Consider the following 12306-nt stretch of genomic DNA (forward strand, 5'->3'; position numbering starts at 1 on the left):
ATAGAACAAACTTTCCAGTCTCTACTTATATTTGTACAGATAAAAAATCGTGACCCAAAAGCTAAATTTCGTGACTTTTTTATGACCGTTTTCTGATTTCGTGACTTTTCCGTGACTTTCGTGAACGATAGCCACTGACATAGCAAACTCAAAAAAGATCTACGTACAACATCTATGTGTCATTTTACTATAAACGTCCTTTTTTCTTTAGTCATGTTAGCATGGTGAGACCGCTTTCAGCTGACATGTAAAATAAATTTTAAAATATATATTTAAATGATAATTTGCACTCAGCAAACAGAGTAGTGGATGAACTGGTAACAAAGTTTATTTAGAACAGATTCTTTTTATTACATGATAATACAATACATACACAAAATATACATATACAAGAACAAGACTTCTTAGGTCTTTAAAATACCTACGACAAAACTAAAATAATTATGCGCGTGTCTTTTTCTCCCATTTACATTAAAATAATTTATTTTCCGCAGGCAATATAGTTTTTATTTCTTTTGACAAAACATTTTTTGTCATCTCATATACTTAAGGAATGTTTTGCAGGTGATTTTAAGAGAAATTAGCTTTCGAATACTGGGAATCATGGGCTATTTACAGACGAATAACAAAGATTGTAATCATCTCTGAAACGCACTTAAAAATGCCATGAATAATCAAAATCCAGTTACAAAATTGTAATTGAACTAACCATCTGTATGAAGTAGCTTCAAAATAAAAAAAAAATTAAAAAAACAACTGAAGTGAAAAAATGTAAATCTTTTTGCATTACATTTCATGAATTTTCATTTATATGAAAATTAGTAGGCATGGAGAACTAGTTACAATCTTTAGTAATTGTATACTACAAGTAACACACGACTGGTGTCAATTTTAATTGGAACACAAACTGAATAAAATAAAACTTTTAAAAAGGCTGCAAACTGAAACAAACAAACAAACAAAAAAAAAAAACGTACAATTCTCACAGTCTCCACAGAGAATGAATACTTACATAAAATTTAGGCGACAAATGATCCTACTTTATTGCAAACTTCATTTTCAGCATAAAAGTAATAAATTTTGACTCCATAATGTCAAACACCACAGAAAATGAATTGAGTGCCTAAATGTATGTTGGCTATATCTAACTAGCTACATTCGTAATTTCTTTACTTTTACTTTCACTGGTCTTGTAGTAGAAAACATTTTACACAAACAGGCTACAGAGTAATAATCAATGATAGAATGTGGCACGGATATAGCAACAACCACATTAAAATGTATTCAGTTATCAGTAACTGGAAATAACACAACTGTTAAAACAAAAAATAATAAGACTAAAATTTCGAAAAACAAAAACTCTGAGTATTTCATTACAAAAACTAAAGTTTCTTTTTCACTAAATTATAGTTTGGTGTTTCTTTTCACTCGGTTCATAACGCTAATACATTCATTATGAATTCAGTACACTAGTAAATGGTGAGGAAATTGAGAATAGTAGGCACCGACCGATCTTCTTCATTTCTTCTTCCCTTATTTTGAGTTGTTTTAAAACAAAATCTGTAAGAGCACAAATCTCTTCTATCAAAGTAGATGGAAGCAGTGTTGTAGGCAAAGTTACAATCAAAGTTAAAACTTTTTTTTTTACTTCAATTAAAACCATAGACATTAAAAAGAAATTTTGCATGGAATTTTTTTCTTCACATTTTGCACAAATTACAGTGAAATTTATTCAACTGTCAATGAATGTTTTGGGAAAAAGAGTTATCTGTGGTAATGTTATTCTCTAAAAAATTAAAAGTTTCAAGTCCAGTTATCAGACTTTTAACTTTTGTAAACACAATTTTACTTTTCCACCAACACAGTAACAGAACAGAACAGCTAAGACGAAACATTCTGAAAACTTTCATTTCGTTTGCATAGTCCAATGTACATTATCTTTCATGTCTGTTTTCTAAACTACATATTTTTCTCTTGTTAATATGGTATAATCAATTTATTCCGTTACAGCTTCACTAGTATAAGTATTCTACAAGATATTTCTGTCAACATCATCTGAACTAAAAGAAACATATCACGAAATAAACTCTTAAAACTCAAAAGTAAAGACAAGACAAAGATGCACAGTGATTTTTTCTTTTGCATTGGGCACTGCATTTTAAAAAAACAAGAAATACAACGGAATAGCATTTTACGTTGTCCCTAAAACAAAGTAATATTTTCTTAAATAAAATAACAACCAAATAACAAAAAGAAATTTTAAAAAAAAGGGAAAATTTCCTGCCTAAGGGTAGCAAATACCTCGAGTACTACACACACAACTACAGAGAATTCTATTATTGCACTGATCTGGTAGAATTGTTACCCGTAAACCTGGAGATTATTGGCTACACTGTTTTCTTTAACTTTCTATTCCAGAACCAAACTCTTAGAAACTGTAAATCAATTATTTTTCGACATTTCGAACATACATCAATATAAAAACAATCTATTAATAGTTTTTCTCTTCTTTTTTACATATAATACTCCTTGTACTTAATCAAATGTCTCTGAAAACAAAAACAAATGAATTTCTAAAGGCGCATAACACAATATAAGCTACATGACAGAAACAACGGAAGGCGAAATGCAGATGCTTTGTACATACAGGAGGAAAATCAAAGCGGCATATCTTTATTTATTATTCACAACGCTTAATAATACCACATCATTTGCTGCGATTCTCTGCTTTCTATTCATTAATCGCACTGGAACATTAGACAACGCAACACTGAATAAAACTAAGTAAATCAAAGTGTTTCCGTAAAAATTACCATCTGAGTTATGACTAGCTGTAGCTTTCCAGTTTGTTCGATGGTAAATCAAAGAGTCAGATCTCTCATCATCTGCGTCGTAAACACGCATAGCTATAATTTCGTGATGGTTTGGTTTTTCTCAAAAGGCACACACTTATATAACACACACATGTTGGTTGCCTGTCCCTGGTGAGGCTGCTCACTTGTACTTGAAAAGGCTACTGTACACAAGAGAAACATTCTCTCAAATCACTGGTCACTTTGAATCCATTCTGGCACGGAGCTTGGCGTGGACTTTGATGAACTCTGGTTCAGCCATCTCCGCTGGCTTTTCTTCTTCTACGCCTTGCTTCTCCAGCTGGAAATATAATTTTTTATTACATAATCAACTTAACGTAATACTGTATTTATGGATACGTTAAAATATCAAATAATACTTTCGACAAAGTGGATACTCTCAAATATCTAGGATCAATATTAACAGACCAAAACCATATTCACGAAGAAATTAGATGTCGACTAAAATCAGGGAATTCGTCTTCTTATTCAGTTCAAAATGTTTTGTCGTCACGAATCCTATCGAGGAATCGGAAGCTTAAAACATATACAACGACAATCATGCCAGTTGTTCTGTATGGTTGCGAAACATGGTTGCTTACTCTGAGGGAAGAACGTAGACAAAGTATTTGAGAAGAAGATCCTGAAACTAATATTCGGACCCAAGATGAACGAGGATGGGGAATGGCGGACACTTCATAACGAGGAACTGCACAATTTATACCGTTTACCAAACATTGTTAGAGTCATCAAATCTAGGAGGCTCAGATGGGCAGGTCATGTAGCTAGGATGGAAGAAAATAGGAACGCTTTCAAAGTTCTAACTGGTGTCCCAATCGGAAAACGACCATTAGGAAGACCTATGCGTAGATGGGAGGACAATATTAAGATGGATCTCACAGAAATAGGAATTCAAAGTAGAAACTGGATCCAATTGGCTAAGGACAAAAGTAAATGGAGAGCTTTGTGAACAAGGCATTGAACCTCCGGGTTCTATAGGCCATAGAGTTAATTAGTAATCAACTCATAGGATACATATTAAATTATATATAAATATAGATATATTATCCTTGAACTCAATAAAATAACATTAATTGCCCTTTGATTATAAAGAATCATTTGAATCATTCGCCATACAAAAACTTTTTGTTAATTAGATATTAAATATTAAGCGTTTGAACAACGAACAAATAATAGCATATTGGTTTGATAAAATTTTACTACACCATTACTGAAATACTTGCAAAAAGTTTTTTGATTTTTCGTAAGTCGTCGCAGAAAGCTGGAAAAACGTTCTGCTTTGGGGATGTTATTGAAGGTAGAGAAAGTAACAGGGTCCTTTCTTTCCTACATTTCCCTCTCCTTGTTTGATGAAGCATTAGTGAAAGTACTCCTAAGAAGAACAATATTTTTATTGGTGTGCATGTGTTTCAATAAACAAACAAAAACAAATATTTACATACAATTGTGTGTGTTGGCAGTAGAATTTTATTTAATAGGTTTTTAGTGCTTTGCTAATAACTTTTAAAGTTCTCCTGCAGAGACTTTCGAAACCAAATAGAATTCAATTATTCTCTGCACCCAAAGCAGTTATCTGATTCTCTCCAACCAAAAAGGAAAATTTTTCATTTTTACGTCAATGGTTAAGCTGTGTAGGCTAAAGGAAACAGTGATGTTGAGAAATTAATGAAATGGTGGAATGAAGAAAGTAGGAAAACCACGCACACGATGTTTGTCCACCACAAAGCTGTCGAAAACTGAGTTAAAACCTGTTACCATTTCTTTTAATTAATTATAGATTAAGATTATAATTAAGTAATGGACTGCAGAAAGCGAATGATTCCTATGTCAAGACAAGCAGATTCTCCGAGGACTGTAGTGAATGGAAACTGACCAATGAGCTATAATTATAATGGCAGATGGTAATAAAGAATTGTATTGGTAGGTATATGCCAATCCTCTAGCGGCACTGGAATACGTTTCTCATGAGGACAGGGCCGTCAAGTACCGTCGGGTACGGTTAGAGAAATGATGGGTGACCGTTCGTACTATCCGGAAGGTGTTGTCAATGTGGCGTCCTACCAGTGTCGTGAGTACAATTGAGGAGCTACTGGAAAGCAGTGAACTCTGGTATAGGAAGCGAGCATTAAAGGCAAGGGGAGCTGATGTGCTTACCATACATCACCCCAAAGTCGGCTGATAGGCCCTGGCCCCTCAAATGCTGTTGCGCTAGGAATTTAGTTTTATTGGTGAATGTAGAAACCGGATATATATAAAAATGTGTACTTTCCACGCAAGACGGATTTACAAACTGGAAGGATGTTTTGAATTACATGGCGAGTGTTAATGCACCTTTTGCGAGAATCTGCATGACTACATTTGTAGTAAACATAATTTAATTATAATCAATTCCTCTAGAAAACAGGCCATTCTGATCAAGCTTTCAGAACTGAGGAAGTAAAAGAAATTTAGAAATCAATTGTATTAAAAGAAACCACAAAGTTCTGCTCTCTAATGGGATACAGATGATCAGAAGTGTTTTATTAGTTGGACGGGGAAATGTTACCAATGTGTAGGAAACAAGAACTGACCAAATAAAGACATTGGAGGTACCTGTCACCCATCTTAAGATGTCTACTTTCTTATCCGTATGGTATTTGACGAAGAGTTAAAAAAGTGTATGTCTAATAATGAACATTGTAACCACTGTTTGCTAAGTTAAAATTATGGCTGTGATTAATTGCATTCTGTATATTAATATAGTATTGATCTTTATTTAAAAAAATACAGCTGTTATACAGGGTGTTTCAAAACAACGCCGACAACGTTTGGGAGGTGAATCCTGACACCAAGATAGCACAAAAAGTATAGACGTGGGTGCACAAATGCTTCCTTTGGGAGTTATGGGCTGTCGAAAACATGCAAAAATGAACTTTAAAGGTCCACAGCACCAAAACTATGGGACCTACCGTAGTCGGATCAAGACTTCACTTAAGAACTAGTATGTGTGCTATCCAAAAATACACGTTTCAGAATCCTGCGGTACTCACGCAACAGTCTTTATAGAGGGAGTTTGGTTATGGCATATAATTTGAAGTACTTACCAGCTACGTCTGTAAAAATGTTGCGGAAGTACCGCAGGATACTGAAACGTGTATTTTTGGATAGCGCAGATATTAGTTCCTAAGTGAAGTCTTGAACCGACTACGGTAGGTCCCACAGTATTGGAGCTATGGACCTTTAAAGTTTACTTTTTCATGTTTTCGACAACCTATAACTCTCGAAATGACGGATTTCTGCATCCTGGTTGGTGTCAGGAATCACCTCCCAAACGTTGTCGGTGTTGTTTTGAAACACCCTGTATAGACAAGATATACTGCATATGAAACTAGATCATGTAAAGAAACTGATAAAGTATATTCTAGACTAAAGTACGAGACATACCTACAGTTGCATAGAGAGCTAATATTTATGAGTATGTTACCAACCTACTTGCGTACGTATAAATTTAAAACGAAATTATATAAAGGTCTACAGTGTGAATGCCTTTTTAAACTTCAATGAATTTTTATTATTATTATTATTATTATTATTATTATTATTATTATTATTATTATTATTATTATTTCCCATTAGTGATACTATAGAATGTAAATTTTATCGTTAACAAGTACGTATAAATTGTATGATACCGTAATGGTATATAATGATTAATAAACTGTGTGTCTATATTTCACTAACGTTGTCTATTGTTTAATTATAGGCTAACAATAATAAAAAAAATATTGTATTCTATTGTATACTGTTCATTGTAGTTTTGGAAATATTCAACTCATATTGATAAAACAGAACTGATGAAAGCACTCGTGTAACAGTTTCGGCAATGTAAGTGTTAATATATTCAGTGCTTTGGTCAATTTTCTTTTATTAATTCATGTAAAATTCTGTATCAGTAATTTGTTGATCTTGTGATCGAACTAGCAGTAGGGAACCGGTAGTAAATTAGATGCCAAAAACTACAGTAGATGTAAAAGATTAAAATGGGTTCTGTGTATTGAAGTATACTTAAAATAGATCTTTGCATACCGGTAGTAGTTTCCAACACAACCACTGGAAGCACGTTGCATTTGTGGCTCTCTTTTTGCTCAATTCATTGTCTGGATGTTTAATAGCCTTGTAAGATTGTCACTTACCAGAGCACGTTTGTTTTATCTTGCACACTTCCCGCCAGTGGACTTGGTTGGGTTTTAAAGTATTTTCTGCTAGCACTTACGTGAACGTTTTAATCCAATAGGTGTGTTATTGGCTTTGTCGTGTAGGTGACGTTAGTTGTCAACCAGCCCATCAAAAGAGGCCATTGCCATTTGGCGGGTATTTGAAGTGCTTAGCTGCCACACGCGAACAAGTATGTTTCACTGATTTGTGAGTGGTTTGGCGTTTTGCTGTATTTCCTAGCGTATTGTCTAACTCGCAACTTAACCGTGGCGTGGCCACAACGTGTTGCAGACAGATTCATCCTTTAGGCGGGAAGCGTGCCTCCCCCTTCCCCCCCAAAAATAAATAATGTACTCTAAGTATCTGATGAGGTACCGCATTTATTTTATTTTGTAGGGTGATCAGTGTTCTCATTTCTATCGGAAGCACGAATTCCCTCTCTTTTCCAGGTCACGATTTACGAATTTCCAGGTCTATTTAAAATGTATAAAAGAGCCTATTTTACTGATCTCAGGGTTCCTCAGATCAATTGAGATCTTACGTACGATTGCCACAATATCGTCTCTATCCCATGGTAGGTAATCAAGATTTCTTGAACAAAACTGTACATATATAGTGTACTGGTAGAAAAGTTTTCCTAAACGAACTAGTTTATTCTAAAAAATATCCGCTGCCAAACAGAGTATGGCAGAAAGAGAAATCCAGCGGACCTACAACTATTCACATATATAAGTGCAAATTTGGAATTGATATCTATTTTGAGATAGCGAGTTTTGCTCACTACAATAATATTCACAAACTTCTGAAACTCTGTCGCTAGGTTATAAGCAGGGCTTGAAAACTCCACTCGTCTGCTCGCTAGTGGCGAGTACTTTTTTTTTTTGCATTTGGCGAGTAAAGTCTTGTAAACACCGTGATTGCAAAATGGCCTGGCTAGTAGATTTTTTAGCTGGCTAATACTTGCAAGCAAGATTTTTCAAGCCCTGGTCATAAGGCATATAAAGTCCAAGAACTATGCCTTCCAAAAATCCTAAACGCGAAAGTAAATAATTTTATCGATATTGTCTGCTCCAAAATATTTCTTTAGAGAGGAAATATTAAACTACTAGATCCAGTTACAAGAGTCACCATCTTCTTCAGTGATTTCTTATTAAGTAAGAAATAGCTACCATTACCATGCGTTCTAAGAAGTAAAAATCCGAATTTAAAATTTCCTCACTTTTCCATGTTTTTTCAACTTTTCATGAAATTCCCTGACTTTTCCATGTCGGTGGGAACCCTAGTTGTGTACTTAAGTGTTACTGGTTGAAAGAGATGTTGGAAAGGACGCCTGCATCACTTTGCAAGGTTCATCAGAGTATAAGGGTAGTAAAAATTAGCAGAGATCATCAATTTCTCGTTCTGTTTTGTTATTGTATATGAGTGTTTAAGTATTGTTGTGACTTGAAGAGGAAAATGAAAACAACAGAAAAAGCATGCAAAAAGGAATTCAGTTAAATATTGCAAAAAGTTTAAAAAAAAAATGGAACTCTACTCTCTCAATTTCTTTTTTTTTCTTCTTTTTTTAATATTTTTAATCCTAAGTTGTTTTTAATATAGGAAAATTAATTTAGCAGCTATCTGGATGGTTTAATATTTCATTCCATGCTGAATAGTTTTACATATTCAACAGAAAATGACTCAAACTATATACATGACTGCTCTTACACGAATGGCATCTCCAGTTGACTCCCTACTTTCTTGACCGGTGAGTACCAGGGTCGTTGTGGGTATGTAGACAAGCGGTAGGCTCTGTCGGTCACGAATACGTTGGTTTCGATATCACAAAGTGAAGTGTGTTCGAACAGAAGTCGAAAAACAGACCGACAGTTTCGACAGTGCGATCACCGTGCACCACTGGAGAGGATTCCGGTGAATATATTTGGGACTATTCTCATCTACTGACTCTGCTGTGTAATTCTATCCCGCACATTATTTATGAAACCAGAGAGATCCATAAGAATCCTCAAAAGAAATGACGAGAACCTGCCCAGAAGCACGGACTGTTCACTTGTGGAGGCGCGTATCTCCGGTGACCGACGGGCCCCTCGGGTAATGTGGAAGAAGGAGCAGACACAGTTTTCGAATATGCAAACCCCGATGTCGTGTTTGAAGTTGTTCCGGTGCCAGGGCCCAAAACAGCCAGACCTGCTGATTGCTCTCGGCTATTTCGACCCATATGTCAGCTAACTTTGGTTTGTGTGTGTCAGAAAACAAATTGAATTGTGCCTCTTCCATAAGACATTCCTAGCTATGGACCTGCTGGGCATTACAACTAAGCCCAAGAACGGGTTCCAACAGGAACCGAACCAAACTCAGCTGATGCATTGTTCGAAGTACCCGAGAGCGGGCCGTTTTCAGCTCTGGCACGGGAACAACTTCAAATATGATATCGGGATTTGCATATTCAGAAACTAGCGTGTTTTCCCGTTCTCCTCATACCCACAATGCTCGAGGTGGCCCGTCGGTCACCAGATACGCTCCGCCATAAGTAAACAATCCGTGCTTCTGGGCCGGTTCTCGTCACTTCTTGTGAGAATCCTGCTGGATCCCTGTGGTTCCATTGAATTAAGCAGCAGAGTCACAAGATGAGGATAGACCTGTACATCTTCACCGGAATCCTGTCCAGTGGTGCACAGTGATCCGAGAACTGACTACAACACTGTCGAAACTGTCGGTCTGTTTTTCGACTCCTGTTCGAACACACTTCACTTTGTAATATCGAACACCTACAGAGTCTACCGGTTGTCTACATACCCACAACGACCCTAGTACTTACCGATCAAGAAAGTAGGGAGTCAACAACGCATTGGGTGGAGATGCCATTTCTTTACATTTAAATTCTCTTTTATTTTCTTCAAAAAACCATACGCACATCCAAGCAATTTAGCATAAAAGCAATACCTCTGACAACCCTGTCATATAATTTATGTTACTTACAATAAATGAAATTAGTTCGCAATCTTGCCATGCACAAATATATGAAACGCACTATCCTTAAGTTAACTGTGTTATTATAAATATTATTTATTTATTTCTATATTTATTGTAAAGAATTATCTTCCGATATTTGACACTACCTCGTATAATAAGAGATGTTGAATCTTTAAAACTCACCGTTTCTAACCTCTTCGCCCTCTCCTCAATGACTTTCTCAAAGGCACTTTTGTTGTTGAGTTTCTGTTGTTCCAGTTCCTTCTTTGCCTGTTGGTCCTTGTGTTTCTCCAGCGCCTTCTGCAGCTCGCTCTTCTGGTTCAGAACATTCTTGCCTCTGAAAACAACAGCATGTATCAGGCGATCATTACAACCACATAAAAATGGAAAATTCAAAAATGACTCTTATTGTGACATAATGTTGAACATTATCCTAAAGGCTTACGCATCCTCGCCCAGAGAACGATTGTGTAATTTGTTCGTCTCTTTTAACTGTAGCAGTGCAAATATTCAACTCGTTCTCCTGAAAACTTATGACTGAGTTCTGTCACTTTTTTACTAGAAAAGCGATATAATTCATATAAAAGAGAATAATTCGCATTCATTATTTAGGAGAGGAATGGTCATAATCAGACATATATTCAGAAGGTACATACAATCTAACACAATTCGTCTTCTCAGTGTATAAACGGATAAGGTGGTTTAATGACACGGAATAGTATAATTCAGAAGGTACTATAATTACTTACATGGTGAGGCAACCAGAAACATTTATGCTAAGGACGACCGGGTAGTTGATTGCAATACACCAATCAAATAGTACATAAAACCTTGCCAAGCAAGCAAGACCAGGTACGCCGAAAACAATGGGTGTAACCAATTTTCGACGTTTAGCACTCGGAGGTTATCAGAAACCTGAGTCCAGTGTGTTTTGTCTTCACGATCGCGGCAAGCATGCTCAGTTACCAAATTCTTGCCAGCTCAGAGGCGAGTGGATGTGTGCAGGGAACTTCTGGAAAACTGACGTGATCTGAGTTTCCTAAAGAGAATAACAACATATAACGAAGAGTAAATGTTCTTCGGAAACCCTAACGTGTATTAGCAGTGGTTAAAGAAAGGTAAGGTGCCGGAACCTGTCGCCAAACAGCTGTTTCAAAGGTTGTGCGTCTGCTGGAATTATGAGGGAATAACTCACTATTCGTGTGTTCCGGAGTGAGTGTATGCCATTTGATGAAAAGAAAGGGACTCCTTCTTTAGCAAGACGCCGGAAAGAACGACCGGGGGGGGGGGGGGGGGACTCCAGGATCTTCAAGATCTGAATATCAACACCTAGCACTCTGGGACTATTATCTGTTCACTATCTACATTCACGACGATTCAACAACGAAGATGATCTGCAGTGCAGGAGCTGTTCGCTTCAAAGAAAAAGAATTGGTATCGGCGTGAGATCGACGAATGCCCGAAAGGTGAATTTGAATGCTGCAACAAAATAGTTTCTTAGTCTGAGTCGCTAGGTAGCTTTCGGTTGCCGAAATATTACAAAATTTTTACTCACCTTGTGAATACAGTATATGAAAGATGAAATGGGAATCACAGAATACACACACACACACACACACACACACACAAAAAAAAAAAAAAAAAAAAGTATGAAAAATTTTGAGACCGGTGGGAGGATCTCAACGCAGAGCAAGAACAACATTGTTCATAATTACCAGCTATACAAGAATAATGATACAAGTAAAGAAAGCTTTAGCTGCCTATAAGCTTTTTTTTTCTCAAAAAAAATTTTGAATTAGATAACAGAAGCGAGCTATACATTTTCAATACTCTATATTCATGTTATATTCTTCTCCTACCCTATTATTTTTCCCTCTAGAGTGTAAAGCTTGATAAGTAGAGGTAGAAATGTTAGGTGCAAAACTTTGTTAAAATAATAATAATATTATTATTATTATTATTATTATTATTATTATTATTATTATTCATGCAATTCATGCAAACAGTATTAAAGGTAATTAAATCATATATAAGGGCTGAAAATTCACTCATGTACTAAAAGGTCTGCTTAAAACAAGTCCCAGAAACAATAATATTAAATTCATAAGTTGAAAAAAAAAAACTGTTAGAGCAAAAAATTTAACATTTCAATGAAATTCACAAGCTCGGAAAACCAGTGAATTCAGATCCGAGGTAGAGTTTGCATAAACAGGGAGTGAAAGTGCAACAGTGAAAATATTGGTAACTCAGTTTGGTCCGATCAACG

At 35.8% G+C, this 12306-nt stretch overlaps 1 protein-coding gene across 1 annotated transcript in view; it reads right to left on the bottom strand.

The window, feature by feature from the left end:
• Positions 1-303: 303 nt before the first annotated feature.
• Positions 304-12306, bottom strand: part of LOC145672864 (uncharacterized) — a 432953-nt gene continuing 420950 nt past the window's right edge. Inside the window, exons 6-7 of the mRNA XM_081742034.1 lie at positions 10224-10377; positions 304-3153 (exon numbers count right to left, since the gene is read on the bottom strand). Of these exons, the coding sequence (XP_081598160.1) occupies positions 3052-3153; positions 10224-10377 (256 nt within the window). The 3' untranslated portion in view covers positions 304-3051. The remainder of the gene's footprint in view (positions 3154-10223; positions 10378-12306) is intronic.

This window comes from Thermobia domestica, chromosome 16, assembly GCF_964235325.1.
Source record: "Thermobia domestica chromosome 16, izTheDome1.hap1.1, whole genome shotgun sequence".
Classification (NCBI taxonomy): Eukaryota; Metazoa; Arthropoda; class Insecta; order Zygentoma; family Lepismatidae; genus Thermobia; species Thermobia domestica.